We start from the raw sequence: 17,695 nt of genomic DNA, 5'->3' as shown, positions 1-17,695 counted from the left end.
TTCTTACCATTGAATGTTAGAAACACTCTTGCTTGAGGCTGCGAAGATCCTTTTACACTGCTAAAGTAAATAAATATCCCAATCAACACGTGCATTGCAAGAAATGCCATCTCTTCAGACTTGCAACTTAATATCCAAGAAAGGAAACCTGAAAGATAGACATCACGTTACTGTTGCACAATTATGGGGAGCAAAACTAATGCTACAGAAAGACCTGTGTTAGAAAGCTCTTCCAGCTGAAGCCCTAATATATGAATATGTGAAGGAGGCACAGCACTTCTGTTTTTTCTTTGTACATCTGAAAATGGTTTTCGCCAGCAGTCGTCTGTGCTGGCACAAAAGCAGCTCTCTGCCTGTTAGTATGAACCAACACAGCCTGAGTTTTGGCTGAGGCAGACTACAGGTTCAGTTTATTTAAATAAGGACAATTCCACCTGCTGGAAAAATAATTATACTAAATGTCAAGGCAGAGCAAAGCAAGGACAGGAGATAAAGTTTCACAAATAAAAAGCTGGCTGGTATTTTTAGATGTCTCTCCTTACTTTACATCATATTTGATCCCCCTCTCATGTCGGGGGTGGGGGGGATGGACAGGTTTGGTTTGGGTTTTATTCCTATCTTAACATTTGGAATCAAAAGTGCTTGGAAATAAACTTTAACTTTTAGAAATCAGAGTTCTCCAACAGCCTCCAGATCTTTTAAGATGAAATCCTGACTCTGCACGTCACAAATTTAAAAACCATTGAAACCAAAAGTATTTCAAAATGTCAACATTTTCTTTTGGGGCTTGTTCCTTTTGGGATACTTACCTGCTCTCATAGACTTCTACAGAGCACTAAGAATACCCAGTGTTGGACAGTGCATTACACTTGATACTTCTGCTACTCCTCCTGCACATCTGCTGAATCCATCTTTATTTTGTATGGATTAGCTGCTGGGAAGACTGGGCTCCTCAGAATCAGAAACACCCCCAAACAAACCTGCAACTTTTCTTACATCAGGAAGGGCTTGAACTCACTGGAGGCAGAGACACTTTCCTATCAATGCCACCAGACTTTGGACCAGACCCATAAAAACCAGCAGACATTAGAAGCTGAATATTGCATATCTTTAATGCTCCTAAACTGCATCTCTCCACAACCTGTGAGGTCCAAATTTCACTTCCCCTATGATAACAATTCTGTTCTTCAGCTCAGCTGCAAAAGTGAGAATAAAACAGCCTCTTATTTTAGGCTCATTCTGCTTCCCTGCTTAATATATATATTTTATTTTTTGCATTATTACCTTAACCTTACTGGTTAAGCAGGTGATATATTTGATTCTATGGTAACTGGAAGCACTTTGATGGATACAACCATTACAGCTAGAAGATATCATTAAAGGCTGTACGTTTATTTCATGGTAAGTTTTGTTGCCTGTGCCATCATCTTACACTTCTTTACAACAGCTCTGCTCTAGCACGACAGTCCCTCCAGTGGAAGCCAGTGTTTCCTACATGCTTGTTCATTCAGTCCCTCCAAGATTCACACCTGTCCTGAAAGAACCGGCTGTAACCACCACAGAATGGCAGGAACCAGCTGTCAGGCAGGGATGACTTTAGGTCAACACCAATTTGGGCTGGATCCACACCACTGATTTAGCGGTAAAAGCCCCGTATCTCATTACTAGCGCTGTCATTCCCTATCCACTCACTGTAAATCGTTTGGAAAGGCTTCTCTCCGCATGAGAACTTCACACTAAGTTGGGGGTGGGATGGTGAGCGAGTGCACAGCTCTGTAGCCCACACTCTAAACTCTCCTTCATGACTTGCTCTGGAGTACTGAAAAGTGCATGTAAAGTTACAACTCTGCTAATTGACAAAAACACCAGTGTCAGAAATTTGCCAGATACAGATCTGGTCTACAGGAGAAACATATCAATTTCTGGTTCCAAATTATCTAAGGGTCTGTTAACTAATAAAATGATAGTCACAGAGTTTTCGCCAAGAATAATTTTTAAACAGGCTGCACAACTCTAGTATTAAGGCTGCTTTGTGGGCTTTAAATTTAAAACCTTGTGACTAGCCCATGGGATATCCTTTAACTTACCCTTCTTCCAAGAGAGAAATGCCATTAAATCCTGATAAAATTTCTTTGTTAGGCCAAAACAAATAGCCAATCATACAGAACATGTGATTTAACACATGCAATGGGATTAGTATTTTACAGTAGCAGCACTATGCTTTCTTTGCAATAGAGATAAAAAGTCAAAGAGGAACAAGTGTGTGGCTTTCTCTCTTCCTTGAAATAATATTGTAGGAAATAAGAAAAAAAAACCTCTTTCAGCACTCTTTCCCTCCCACTCTCATGCCTCCTGCCAATTCTATTGCAATCAGTTACAGGAGTGAAACATTGCTCCATTTCATTGCTCAAACTGCAGATCTTCACCGTTAACACGGAAGTGACAGGCAGATAGAAGATTCAAGTTCTGAGCTGCATGGTTCCTACTCAGCTGTTAGACACATAAATAATAAATGCACATAGTGCCAAAAAGGTACCTCAGGGTGCCTGACAGAAGTTACCTAATGGAAACAGGCTTTATTTCTGAGATTTACATACGTGGTAACTGAACACAAACTCATTGCAGGTTTGACTCTCAGTTTGGGCTTATATCCCAGTTCTGAATTTATCCCAGTAAGTCATGATACTATATTCAGCACGTCCCATGCACATGATCTCTGCTGACAACCCACTGACCTAAAGCCCCGCAAGGACTTTTAAAGAATCTTTTCGGACGGACAGAAAGCCACCTCTAATCACATTTCTGCTCTTAGATCCTATTCTAACCGTAAACAAACTGGCAAACCACTACCAAAGTGAAGCGGCAAAGTTTTTCCTGCCACAGAGGTGGCTTGCAGCAGGCTGTGTTGCTTTTGGAAAGGGCTATATAGCTCTGCTGCAAAGTGCTGTGCAGGTGTCATCTGCTACAGGCTGAGTCCTACCCTGAAATCCCGTTAAGGAAAACCATTCAGCAGAAGAAAGGAAAGAAAGAAGGGGGGTGGGGGTGGGGGTGGGACAGGGGGGACACCCGCAACCACAGACTGCTAATTGGGAAAATATTGCTTTAACTATTTGCGAACAGCAGGAAAATTCAAGCATCAGACACATTTCACATCTATTACAGCAAAGAAAGAGAACTTTCAATTATGCTTACCCAGCTATTGGAGGAACCAGTAATACAGATTGCTATCTGGTTTCTCTCAGTTTATGGGCTCCACTCCTGCTACCAGAATATTTTAATTCCAAACCTGGCTCATTGTGTGTGTAGGGAAAAAAAAAAAAGAAATAAAAATAATAATAATAAAAAAGTCTCTCTTCCCGGTGGTTACAAAGGTATTCCCGGCGGCTTTGTAAAATAATCCTTATAGCTGGGCTCCTAAGGCACCGGGCGCGCCTCTGCCCAGCCCTCAGCGAAGCACCCGGGAGCGCAGGGGCCGCGGCCGGGCGCTGCCGGCGCACGCTCGGGTTTCCCGCTACAGGCGCTGCCCTGCCCCGGCCGCCGCACTAGCGAGCCCCGGCTCCGCGGGCCCCGGCGCATCATTAGCTGCGCAACGCGGGGCTGCAGCTCATAAATAATGGCGAGGCCACACCCCGCCCAGCGCGGCGGCCGCCCGGCCCGGCCCGGCCCGGCCCTGCCCACCCCACCCCACCGCACCCCGGGCGGCGCGGAGCGACCGCGGGCGCGGAGGGCGGGGCTCGCCCCGGCGGGCACAGTGCGGGCAGAGGCTCGTTAGGGGACTGTCCCCCCCCGCCCCCGGCTTGTCCCCGAGGGCAGGCAGCCTCCCGCCGCCACCCGCGCAGCCTGCGCGCCCGCGGGGCCCGCTGCTGGCGGGAGGGAAACTCGGCGGGAAAGTTCCAGCCCCTGCGGGCGGCCCGTCCCGCGGCTGCCAGCGCGCCCCGACGTCAGCGCCGCGGCTGCCGGGCCGGGCTCCCCGCGGCGGGGCGGGGGGGTTAGGGGCCGCGGCGGGGGGGCGGCCCGCGGGGAGCCGGGGAGGGGGCCCGGGCGGAGCTGAAGCCCTGAGGGGGCGGCGGGGGGGTTCCGGGGCGCTGGGGAGCTTGAGGGGGAGGCCGGTAGATGTCACTGTGCGGAGGGAAAGAGGCAGCGTTGTGGGGGGGAGAGCGTGTCCCGGCCAGCCCCGCTCAGAGGGGCTTCTTTATTCTCTATTTTTTTTTCTTCTTTCCTTCCTTTTCTTCTTTCCTTCCTTTTCTTCTTTCCTTCCTTTTCTTCTTTCCTTCCTTTTCTTCTTTCCTTCCTTTTCTTCTTTCCTTCCTTTTCTTCTTTCCTTCCTTTTCTTCTTTCCTTCCTTTTCTTCTTTCCTTCCTTTTCTTCTTTCCTTCCTTTTCTTCCTCGTTTTTTCTTTTTTGTTTCTTTTTTCGTTATTTTTCATTTTTCTTTATTTTTTTCTTCCCCCCCCCCCCCCCCCCCAACTATTTCCTCGATGTGAAACTTTAAAAGGCAATGAGCAAAGAGTAAGAAAGGAGTGTTGGAGCATTAGTTAGACCTGCAGGTTGGTCTTCTGCTTATCCCAGGAGGTTTACCACAAGGTTAGAGAAGCTTTTTTTGCCGTTCAGGAGACTGCAAGCTGCATTTGCTCAATTTTCCCCCAAGATACTGAGCAGGCTGTCTGGTTGTAGTGAGGTTTGTGCTCTCAGGGCAGTGGGACTCCACTGAAAATTTTGCCGGAGGTGTCCTGAAAACACAAACTGCAGTATAGCTCTGTTAAAGCCACTAGGATATTCGAAACAACAGTATTTGGGTTCTGGGTTCAATTTTCCTAAATTGACTCGCAAGCATGACTTGATGGCTGCAGGCTTCTTTTGAATCAAGATTCCCACTTTTCCAGAGAGAGCTTCTCTCCAATCCAGCTGTGCTGGGGCAGATGGCACAGCAGGGTGCTGGCGCAGCAGTGCTTCAAGGCAGCACCTCACAGTACATGTGGAGCTGTGTCCCACGGGCAGGAATACATCAACAAGTAAACAAGTGCCCGCAATGAATCAGTGCACACACTCAACTGAAAATGCTCTGGCCATACTAACCAAAGCAGTCAATAATCCTAATGCATTATGGCGTTACAGAGAGAGCAGATAGTAGCTTGAATACAGTGCCCTTACTAGACACATTTTGTCTGTACATGTGGATGTTTTTATGCCTTGTGTCTGTAGCCTACTTTGTGTAAAAGCCCACCTGCATTATTTACGGTTACACATTTCAAGGCCAGTTTCTCCCCCAGCGCCAGCCTAGCAAAGTTAGTACTTTCTTCAAGCAAGAAATTCCAGTATTATAAGGCATTTAGAATCCCAGATAACGTGAAAGTATGGGATGTTCCTTCCTCTGAAATGAAATGTCAGATTTGCAACTGATGCCAGAAAAGAAATCGGTCCAGAATCTTGAAAAGCTTGACCCACTTCAGATCATGTCTGGAAGATGAACTAGCTGATGGTGTCAGATGAACTAAACATTCCAGAGCACGAGTCCTTAAAAATATTGATGCTCTTCCAATTCTCCTCCTTAACACAAATAAATTACACAGAAATGTGTGAACGTTTGCTGTCCTAGAGAGCAGTTGAACTAAGCCATCAGAGAGCTTATTCTCTCGCTGGGCAGGCAGTGTGGCTGTGAACATGATGCTGCTCATCCTTGAAATGTGGTGATGTTCGAATGCCTCAGTCCAACAACAGCACCCTGGCAAAAGGAGAAGTCACTTGTCTGCTTTGGAAAATCCCCACAACTGAGTGTAATTAGAGATTACTACACCAAGCAACAGAAGTGAATCAGCTAATTCAGTATTCTCCCTCTTGCTGCGGTCTCTGCAGGGTGATTCAGAGGAGAGCGCACAGAAAAACCACAAAGCAAATATGAAATAACTTCTCTTTTAGGAGATTTTTGGGAGATGTGTAATCGGTGGCAATACCAATCAAAGAAAAAAGAATGTTACCGTGAAATACCAAGACTAAAAATTAGGATTATTCTAACTGTCCTCTTGAAATATTTTTGCCTTTTTTTAAAAAAAAAAAAGTATCATGAATTTACTTTCTCTTCTTAAAATTCAGAATAATAATCTTCTAAGTAAGATCACAAACACGTGCTCCTAGTACTATAGTGTTAGAAAAAAACAGCAGAAAAAATATGCTTGAGCATGAATCAACATCAGCATTAGTTAAATTCACTTCTGTTTGTCAGTGCTTTTGTATGTATGGACACTGGGGAGCCATCTGGCTATTTGCATTTCTTTTTCACATGGGCTAGCTACATCACAGATAAAAAGGTAAAATGGAACATTGAGGAAAATTATGGGGCTTTCTGACACTCCCTCAAGGACTCCAGCTTTGTAAAATAGCAAATGAACTACAAAGAGACAAATGCAAAACTTTAATCTTTGAGATACCATCACACTCATATATCTGTTAGGCAAAGCAAGAGTATTCTAATTTTAAAAACAAAAGGCAAATTGAAACAAGAATAAGCATGCCATATTAATTTATTTGTATCTCACATGTGCATGTGTGCTGGTCGGAACATGATGATTAACTTTAAAAAGCAGTTTGAACTTCACAGCTGGCCTAAGTGAAATGGTTAAAGTTTTCCTTTAAGTGTTTTGTAATAGCATGTATTAGCTTCAAGCAATACTCATGGAATGGAAATTACTTCTCCAAACTATGAGGTGGGGTTTCAGTATTTACTGGCATGAATCAGCCCTGTGAGTGAAATGAAAAGTATGCAAGACACTTGCTTTCCAAGCTCTGTATTTTACAGTCTAGCATGGGGATGAGGACAAATTAGTTGGACTCTATTTTGCAGCTGATTTTTAATCATTGCTTTGTTACACAAAGAATACCATGTGTTGTACAATTTGCTTTTAGTTCTGATTTGTTGCACGTGAGATTTATAACTAAGGGCAGTTACTCCAGGTTGCATCGCATGTGTCAGGACAGAGTCAGGCCCTCACTCCCAGCTTTGGAGTTGGAGCAGTTCCTGACTCTTACAATATGATCTGAGCAAGAAAACTCTCATGGCCAAAACAAACAGATGCTGATTTTCTTGTATCTGTGTGTGGTGTTTGCTCCTTACCCAAACAAATAATCCTAATGGACCCAGGCCTAGCTTTAGACCTAAAAGCTAACTGAAGCCAGAAGGAGAAAGACAAGAGTGGATTTGGACGTTTACTTAACATTTTGGTTTGGGGTTTGGCTTCTTGGTTTTGTTTTGTTTTGTTTCTCCCAACTTGGGAGCTCCTGAAAAAGTGAACAGATTATAGGAGGCAGTAGGACCAGAAGCAACACAGGTTTTAAAGAGGGAAGACAGAGAAAAAAACCTTAAGATGGATGAAGAGGGCACAAGAGGAAGACAGGAACCTCCTGAGACACAGTTGGATGGTTAAAGGCAGCATAGTAGAAAGGAATCAAATAATTTCACTGGATTGGCAGCAACTAGACGTTAAGAAGATCAACAGGCTCAATAATCAGTTTCTGCTTTGAACACAAGCACAGACCTACAGTTCAGGCAAGACCAAACACTGGCTATTATAAAGAAAAATATGGTAAAGGCATGATAAAGTGACCATCAAATGTAATCCGTTCCTTCCTTAAAAATCAAAGGAAATTTGTATACAGTGAGTGTCCAGATGCCAAACGATGAGAGAAGATGCTATTAACTTCTACTTCCTTTGTCCTCATTTATGAGTGTAAAATCACCTTAGAGAAATGCAAGGTCATTAGGTAATCCAGTTAGTTCATCATTGTTTATTTTCTTTCTTACAATTGCAAGAACTGGGGCAAGTGTGAAATATACCAGCAGTTTATTGTGAGGAAACTATTAGGTGTTTGTTTTGAAGGTCTGCTAATATGAAGAGCAATTTATATTCTTTTTCACAACAAATAGTCCAAAGATTCAAGACATAGTAAAGCTACTGGTGGTACCACTGTGTGATCAGAGATGGCATGAGATCCATGGACATACCGTGCCGTAACATCAATGGGTTTATTCAGGTGGGTCAGATAAGGACTGCTCATGGAAGGTAGGGCTTCATCACCAAGGTCAAAGCCTTATGAAACTGCTGGCATGTGACTAACAATGAGTTGTCTAACTGAATTCATCAGTTTGCTTTTTGCTACTTAAGGTTCTGTGAAAAGCCATTTGCAGGAGGCAATTTATCTTTTCACAGCTTAAGAAAAATTAGGTGCCTAGGAACAGGATCAGTGTAACCACGTTAATGAAGGACTATGATCTATACAGGAACAGAGGAAAACATTATGCTTATAGAACTCCAGTTGTCTCATCATATAGACCAGTGAATGGCTTCCCTGGAAGTCAGTGAGCCAGCACTTCATAGTGACCTTTGTCACTAACAGACTGATTTCAGTAAGGTTGTCACCAAATAAGTACTTCTGTGTCTGTACACAAGATGTAAGCTGATTCCTGGTATGCTACCAGGCCTTCATACCGCCCCTTTTCAGCAAGGCAACCACATTATTGCTGTTCCTAGGAGAAATACAGTGTTTTGGTCAGATTTTCCACCTTTTAGCCACTATGACTAAGTGAGGTCAGTGATACAACTAGAGTCACTGTGCTTGCACAAAGCTGGGTTTGACTTTTTAACAAATCAAACAAGTCGTCATTATTTTGCAAGTTGACTAGTAAGAATATGTATTAGGAAGGCTTGAATGAGAAGGGATGGGCCATTGATGCACAAAGGATGGCTTCAGGCCGAGCAAGCTGTAAATACAAGAATTCACAAGTGCACAGAGGATGAAACAATGTGTAATCTGTGCATTGGAAGTACTTGGAATGGACACCCTATGGTGCAAGGAGCTGTACAAACACACAGGTTAGTAAAGCAGGCGCGGTTATGGAGAAGCTTTTTATCCAAGTAGACAAACAGGGATAGGAGGAGAGGGAAGTTGAGAACCTTACTGCAGGATAGAGGGGGGCAGTGACATAACCCTGGGCATCATGGCAGTTTCCAGCACGCATGCCATTCTCTAGCCTGGTACTTGATCCACTGCTACAAGCTAAAGGGCTCACAGCATTCAGGGGAGTCCTCTCACTGTTGGAAGGGGGTTTTGGAAAGGTAACATTTTGCCGTTAATTCAGCTACTTCACTCTTGATAGAGCATTATGTGAATCACTGGATTGAGAGAGAGAAAAAAAAAAAAAAAAGCAGCAGCTTATGATTTTTCCCCATTCATCTTAGGTTTGAAACACACTTCTAGAAGCCTGATTATAAGAAACTACCCACCCCCAGCCTAGTCCCAGACAGTATAGCAGTACAGTCCTATTTCCCGCTGTCCTTCATCTTCAAATGAAGAGTAATGACTGCATACCTTGCAGTCTTCGATTTGTTTTCTTCTCTGTAAGCACAGGCTAAGCTTTACTGATGGTATTTGTCAGCTAATTGCTCACTGCATATTGTTTGCATTCTGCAAACTGTTACTTTAGAAGAGGAGCAGAAGGAACATTCTGCATGTGCCTTTTCCTTCCCTGAATAAGTCCTGTTGGCCACTGTTCCTGTTCCTTTACCTAAGGAAATTTCTCCCATGCAGGAGAAATAAAAGTGAAAGAACTTGTCACCAGATGAAAGAAGAACAAAACTAATGACAAAAGTCATAATTAAAAGCATGCATGCCAAGCAGAGCACTGACTGAAACAAGCTGAATAATGCCCACTGTCCCCTGCAGATGGCAAAGACCTGCGCATATGGACCAGAGGACGCTGACAAATGGAACAGTCCCCAGGGATGTCTCTTTTCCCACTCATCAGTCCTGATCCTTTTGCACTACACCCTAGCTATCAGTGGAGTTGGGATTTAAAACTAGATCTCTCAAGTGATCCAGTATGACCATTCTTACCTTTTCTTTAGGACCCTGAAGTAGCAGTGGCAATTTTAATGTAAATTTAAAGTACCCTATAATTCTCCCAAGGTGGAAAACATTGAGATGCTATAGGATTCAAGTCCTAATTCGTTATCATAGTATTATCTCAATATTAAGGAAGACATTCTTGGTTCCAGAGAAGTGTTCTTTTCCATTTCTTAAAGAGGCTGTCACCTTGTCTGCTGCGAACTAAGGTTTGTCTCTGGAATCAGCATGGTACAGATGGTGTTATATTAATGTTTTAGCTGTAATACTTGTTGTGTAGATACCACTGCATTCTTCTAAGGTCCTAAAGGAGATAAAATTGAAGCTCTGGTCTTTATTTTGTTCTTGTGCTGTATTCTTGATCATGTGAACTCTCTTCTTCTTTTGTCACAGGTATTCATACAGTGCCTCCTAATGCTAGTGCTTCATTGGGACAGGAGCTCTGTTCTCCTTTTTTCCACTGTCAGTGCAGTAGATGTTTGGAAAGGCTCTTAAAAATGCTTTTTTTTTTTGCAGTATATTATCGTATTTCAGTCATCAAAACCCTTCTCAAAAGCTACCCCATTGTATGCATTAGAATGTGTTGCGTAAAAGCATGAGCAAACACTTGGCGGGGATAGTGAAAGCCTGTGAAGTCAACGTATGTTCAATGGGGTTTAAGAGATACTGCTGGCTTCTTTGTACATTTTTTGGGGGGGGCTCAGGACAATCAGGATATGGGTTAATTTAAAATAACATTAAGTCATCAGCTTAAAATCAAATTTGATTAGTTTAAAAAAGGACTGTGAAAACAGTCATAGAATCTGACCTATATATTTATTGGCTATTATGGATTTAAAATATGCTTTATGCCTATTGTTTTATTAATTGCCCAGAGTTAGCACAGACTTCATGGAAGCACCTGATGCATGAGAAATACAGTATCACATAACACTGTGAATTAAGTCACAGAATTTTCTATCATACTGAAGAGTTTCTGTTGCTTTAACTTGGTTGGCTTCGTATTGAAAGAACCACAATTTAAAGTGAGTCTACATTTAATATTTTTTTTGAACAACATAAGCATTCCACTAAATATTTATGTTTTTTAATCTGACTCTCTACAGAACATCTGCTAATTGAATCTTTATTTGAGTCTATTAGCAGTAGTTTGTTTTAAGCCAAGAAGGGGGGAAAAAATCTATAGTTTGAATGGCAGCCAGAACACAATATCTTCTCCAAAATTATACCTTTATAATTTAAATCAATTTATTCATTGTCAGTTATTCAAAGCCAATTAGAAGGAACAAAAGGGATGGGAAAAACATGGAATAGGTACAAAATATTTTTGAAGAACTTTATTATTTGCTGTTTTGTTGTGGCTAACATTTTAAACACTTTACTTGTACTACTTCATACAACTTTATCTTATTGTACATCCAAAGTATCGTGAAATTGGAGAGAAACATTTTCAGTAATATTTCACCACAGTCTTGCCTGTTTATTCCTTAAAGTTTACTTCTATAACACTTCCCGAAATCAGTTAAATCCTTTGTTGTCAATATCAATAAATATATGCATAATATATGCTTGCTCTTTGCTTATTATTTTAATTTAAAAACTTATTTTAATTTTAAAATTGCCAAAGAACACTCATAAAAATGTTCTAAAAATGAATTCCTTATCCTAATAATTAAAAAAAATAATGCTTCTAAGACCGGATTTTCTTCTCAATTATGACAGAAGTGGAGGAAGTATAAAGAAAAAAAAAGTTAGTGTAATTCATTATATAACCATAGAATCATTTAGGCTGGAAAAGACCTTTGAGATCAAGTCCAACCATTAACCCAGGACTAAATTAGGTCTGTAATATCATGCATAGCAGATTTTTCTTTATAATTTTTTTTCCTTCCAGAATAAGTGTTTTTTCTGAATATAAATTCATAATGTAAATGATCTTAGACCAGATAAATTTTGGAGAATCCCTAAATTTTGCCATAAGAGGGCATTATTCATGCACTTAGAATAGAAAATGCATCTCAATATAAGCACATATGTTTTAAGAAACAGCAGTTCTCTACACTCATGCATCAAAGGAGTGAAAAATACGGATACTTCTGTATTTATGAATACTTTAAATGAGTTACTGGGACAAGCATAGTTCACTATCTTGGGTTTTCTTACTGGATAGTGTCAAAATACAAGGGAAGACCAAAGAAGAGGTAAAGCACTATTTTTACAGTTTAGAAATTACCACAGAAGAAGACAAAACCAAAATCTGGTGGTTTGACCTATGGATGCAATTCAGAAAGTATGCCTAAGCAGGGTTAACATTAAGCACTTGTTTATGCTCTTCGTGCAAATAGAAGTTAAAGATACATTCCAGTACTTCCCTTGAAACAAGCAGCAAGACAGCAAACATGAGACTCTTGAAGCCTTATTGTGAAAAAGGACTGAAGAAAAATTAGAGCATGTGTGAGACTAAGGACATGAATCCTTAAGTTCCTGCTGTAAATAAAAAAAGCCCAACACAACAACCAAAACCAAAACAAAAACCCCCAAACTAAAACTTAAACCTTAGCCTCTGAGTGATGTAGATTGTCAGAATGGGAGGAATACAGAGATGTGCCATATCAAAATATAGGATGGAAGAGAGTTGCCCTTCTCCCCACCCCACCAAAAAATTCAGAGTAAGAGTTAGATCCCAAAATGTAATGGCTTCTGCTAATGTTGAATGTTGGATTCTTTCCCAGAAAGATAGAAAAACTTCATTCTGGAACAAGGAAAGTTGTTAAGAAAAAAATACGCATTATGTGGGTTTTTCAGAGGCCTGAAAGACAGTTACAATGTAAGCTGCAGTTCTGCTCTCCCCAAGCAGAGACAGACTCGACCACACATCCTGGGACCCTTGGGCAGTGGTTGCATGTCTTTCCCTGTGTGCTGGTTCTGTCAGGTACTGCAAGTGTCTCTAGACAAGTATTTGGTTGCATCATCCTTGTCCACCCCAATGACCAATGGATTCCTTTAATTCCGAGTCTCTCAGAACATAATTTTCTGACTTAATGTTATTTAGCATAGACCAAGGATCTATTTCATTGTTGTGTTTCCTGGAATTATGTAATTTATCACATGATCTCTACCTATAAATCACTTTCACTAACAACTATAGGGAAAAACAATTTGACAAGAGAGTACAAATTGCTTTCAGATATGTTTTGGATATTCTCCAGCTTGTCAGTTCTTTTTTATTTTTCCATTGGCATATACCAGAAAAATGCAGGGATCCAGCAGTAATCTGTTATTTGCAGAAACTGGTAGTTGAAATGGAGAGCAGAATTTGGTCATGTTGTCATCTGGGTAGTTTTATGAAGAATTATTAATAAATATTAAAATAAACCTGTAGGAGAAAGATTTATGGTCTTTGAATTTCAACCCACTTCATCACTGCATGGACATTACATTAAGAGCTGAAAAGCCAGGGCTGCAGCTGGCACAAAAAAAGTATTATTCTGGTCAAGCCAGTAGGTTCACTGAGTTATGAACTGACAAATAATTTATGTTAACACCTGCATATCTTTATAAGAACTAGGTACATTCCCCAAGGACTTGGGGCTGTTGGTTGATGAGAAGCTCAACACAAGCTGGCAATGTGCGCTCAAAGCCCAGAAAGCCAACTGTACCCTGGGCTGCATCACAAGCAGCGCGGCCAACAGGTCGAGGGAGGTGGTTCTGCCCCTCTGCTCTGCTCTGGTAGGACCCCACCTGCAGCGCTGCGTCCAGCTCTGGGGCCCCCAGCATAAGAAGGACATGGACCTGTTGGAGCAAGTCCAGAGTAAAGCCATAAAAATGATTAGGGGGATGAACACCTGTGCTATCAGGACAGGCTAAGAGAGTTGGGGTTGTTCAGCCTGGAGGAGAGAAGGCTCTGGGGAGACCTTATAGCAGCCTTCAGTACCTAAAGGGGCCAACAGCAGAGCTGGAGAGGGACTTCTTAGAAGAACGTATAGTAATAAAACAAGGGGTAATGGCTTTAAACTAAGAGAGGGTAGAGTTAGATTAGATATTAGGGAGAACTTCTTTACTGTGAGGGTGGTGAGACACTGTAAGAAGTTCCCCAGAGAAGCTGTGGTTGCCCCATTCTTGGAAGTGTCAAGACCAGGTTGGATGGGGCTTTGAACCACCTGGTCTAGTAGAAGGTGTCCCTGCCCGTGGCGGAAGGGTTGGAAGTAGCTGATCTTTAATGTCCTGTCCAACTCAAACCATTCCATGATTCTTTGATTCTAAGTGATACCTCAGTATCTGTACTGGAATCCCTGCCATTAAAAATGGAAATCATATCAATGAAATTCTGCATCTACCACCTCAGATTTTCCACCTTCTTTCTGCTTTAGGAAGAATGCCAGGATTTTTGTCAAATTCATCAGATAACAAATATTTGAAGTGATGGACTAGAGCCCAGATAAATTCCAACATATAAACTGGTGTCTTTATTGGGAGCAGGTTGAAAACAGACAGCTCCATGACTGGCTGCTTTTGGGAGTGCTGCATTTGCTCCATGTGTGGAATGACTTGTTGAGCTGCTTGTATGGATATATCCCTGAACAAAATCATAAGACTTTTATTTGTCAAACTTACCAGCTACTGCTCCTCCAAAATTCTTTCTGTTTTCCTGTGGGCTTTTTGTTGTTGTTATTGCCATGATTATAATTAGTACCTACATACTTGGAGATCTGAACCAATAGATGGCAAATAGAAGTTTGCAACTACATGCAAATAATTGGAAAATTATACTCACTAGCAGGGAATTATACTGATGGCTGTTGGGCCTTTTAGGTGCAGCAAACTCTTACGACTTCTGGAAAGTCAGGCACTTCCATCAAGAGCATCTAACACATTCTTAAGCGTCCAGAAACTGGAGATGGGAGTGCAATAGTGTCTGTACCTATTTGAGAGCAAGTAGCCTTCTACCAGGCAATTTTCTCCTTTATATTACAGGCAGGCTTATGTTATCTTTTAATAACAATAGTAATAATAAAAAGACAATGTACCTCCTCTGTTGTTTTAATTCTCTCTTTAGCACAAACATTACATGTCCCGGGAACACATATTAGGTACAAGTTTCAAGGTTTTCAGGACTTTTCCAGCATCCTTAAACAAACAACTGCTTCATGAGACGTTATTTTAGGCTGTTCATTAGAACTGTTTTGAAAACAGACAAAGCAGTCAGGTATGAAAGATCTATTACTACTCAGAAGAAAATATCTGTTATCACTTCAAGAGTCATTGGCTTCCATAGGGCAGCAGATACACTTTCCTTCACTCTCTTTCGTGGCATCACTCTGAAGGAAAGCTACAACCTTCTACATGCTTCAAACTTGTACTCAGGCATTCCATTTTGCTATTTCTACCTGGTTTCTGGGACAATAGTTTTACTCAAGTTGGGCCTAGTAAAAAAACAAATGAGATTATAAAAAATTATTTTCTATCCACTGCTGTAGGCTTTGGATTAAAAGCAAACAAGCAAGCAAACTTCTTTCCCCCCCTCCCCAGCTAAAAGATATAAAAAGATATAAAAGCAGAACTCCAAGTTTCTTCCGTGATCTTGATGGTTAATTCCTGTGTGTCACAACTTCACCTCCATCCCTATGTGCCTTGACTTTACCTCCCACGGAAAAGGAGACAAGAAGACTACATCACCACATTCTTTCTCTACCTTCTCTATTTAATAGAAAACCTTTTAGAAAAGATCTCTTTCTCAATGCTTTCTTCCCCTAATGCTATATTGCCTTTAGGTGGATTCTTAAAGCAAACATTGAAGAGCTTTCAAGAAGCCTTCAGCAAAATCCAGTAAGACCAGAACATACCTGTGTTTTTCATGTTGTATAAATCTACTTTGTTGGAGGTAGTGCCACACATCTGCTGTATTTGTATGAGACAGCCTTTCAAATCAAGACAAGGCATGAAGTTAGCAACCTAGCTAAATTTGAAAGGAGTCACTACAGAAGAAAAAAAAAAAATGATTACCAAGAGTATTTTCCATCACCTTTCAAACTCTGTCTGTGAGCATTCAATGAAAATTCTGATATGCAAATAAATAAATAAATTTTAAAAAAAATCTTTTAAAGTGCAAATTAATATTTGTGAACACCTCAAACAGCTTCAGGACTTACTCCTGCTTGTCTTCATCTTTGCACAATGATTGGTTAAAATATTTTTGAATAATAAGGGCATTATAAAAAATCAAGTCTATTCACAAAAGGTGCATGAAAAGAAAAGGGGGCTCAAGTTGTTCCATACATTTTTCATTCTGAGTAGTTTGTCAGGCTCTATTTACATCTTAGAGAGGATGTTGATTTTCTAGATGGTTTTAAAATACACATTCACTTTGTAAATATTTAAAGATGCTAATTTTCTATTCCTAATTTTTGGCAATAATCTTTTTAAAGCATCTTTGTTAGTAAAGAAGTATTTTGGCTCTCGCTGCTGACTACTTCACACCTTGTTTGGTGGTTTACACAGATGCAGGGTGATGTAAGTTGCAATCAAAAGGGAATGATTTCACTTTTAATTTCGCTTTTATGTTCCCTTTGCACAATTACCATTAGTGAAAACATGTGATTCCCATATATAGGCTTAGTAATTTCTTATAACACAGGAACACAGAATTTGTACACAGATCAGCTGCTTCCAGTGGGAAGATGCCCCCCCTCTCTGCACACAGTCTAAAGAAAAGTGATTTTTATATAAGATGTACTAGTATGAGGGAAACAAAAATTCATGTTGGATTTTTTAGTTATCACATAGATTCCTTTTGGAGGTTATATCAGCTGGTATCAGTAAAAAATGAACTTTAAATAATAACATTGCAGGGAATGCGGAGTAAAAAGTTTACTTTCTGCAAAAAGTCACAAACATATGTCTACTTATCATCATAAGCTCTAGAGAAGTTAGAAATAAAGTATGTTTTACTGGCATTTACAGATCTAAAAAACACATCAAGATAAAATGACCAATAAAGCCTTTAGGTTTTAATCTTTAGTAGCAAAACAAATTCAGATCCTTTGGTATTTAAACTATAGAGAGAATCCCAGACACTAAAATGTTCCATTCTTTTAATATTGTTTCATATCCCTGTTCTTTAAAGTCTACATTTTCTTTAGAAACTTCTCTCCGAGGATGAAACAAAATCTTCTAAGCTATGAAAGCTGGTGTGCTATGTCAAGAAACCTGTATTCCATAGCAAATAGCTGAAAGTGTTTTCTCATTCTCCATGTCTGCCTAAATTGTAGATTTTATCAGAGCATCATGAAAAAATTAGGCTATTATCTGTCTTTGGGGGGGGGGGGGACTTAATTGAAAAAAATTATACTATATATTATATCATCATATGGTATCGTATTAAAGTATATAATATATAATATAATGCCTGTCATAAAGGAGTGCATGGGTTTAGTTGTAAATTGTATCAACATTAGCACAGTGTTACTTACCTGCAGTCACTGGAACTGTCTCTTGTTGACATGTTTGTCACCTGGAAAATGAATGGAGCTGAACCACAGAATCACTGAATGATTTAGGTTTGCAGGGATTTAATCTTATTCAATCCCCTCTCAAAGCCAGACTAAATCTGGAGTTAAATCCAACCTCAAAGTGAGATCACATTGTTCCCTATCCTGTCAGGTCTCAAAAATCTCCAAGGGCTGATATTCTGCCCCCTCCCTGAGCAGCTTGCTCCTGCCCATAGGCACTATCATAGTTTTTCCTTTCCTCCTGTCTAAGCAGAGTTTCCTTCGCTGGTTTTGGCCTGCCCTTTCCTTGGTTGT

At 40.7% G+C, this 17,695-nt stretch overlaps 1 protein-coding gene across 1 annotated transcript in view; it reads right to left on the bottom strand.

Annotated features, from left to right (window-relative positions):
* Positions 1 to 3,618, bottom strand: part of SEMA3C (semaphorin 3C) — a 142,992-nt gene extending 139,374 nt beyond the window's left edge. Inside the window, exons 1-2 of the mRNA XM_080391951.1 lie at positions 3,193 to 3,618; positions 8 to 148 (exon numbers count right to left, since the gene is read on the bottom strand). Coding sequence (XP_080248077.1) covers positions 8 to 110 — 103 coding nt within the window. The 5' untranslated portion in view covers positions 111 to 148; positions 3,193 to 3,618. The remainder of the gene's footprint in view (positions 1 to 7; positions 149 to 3,192) is intronic.
* Between the last annotated feature and the right edge of the window lie 14,077 nt (positions 3,619 to 17,695).

This window comes from Falco punctatus (genome assembly GCF_963210335.1).
Source record: "Falco punctatus genome assembly, chromosome: 6".
In the NCBI taxonomy this organism is placed as follows: Eukaryota; Metazoa; Chordata; class Aves; order Falconiformes; family Falconidae; genus Falco; species Falco punctatus.
Note: the sequence above shows the minus strand (reverse complement) of the source record. Positions and strands in the feature narration are given on the sequence as shown.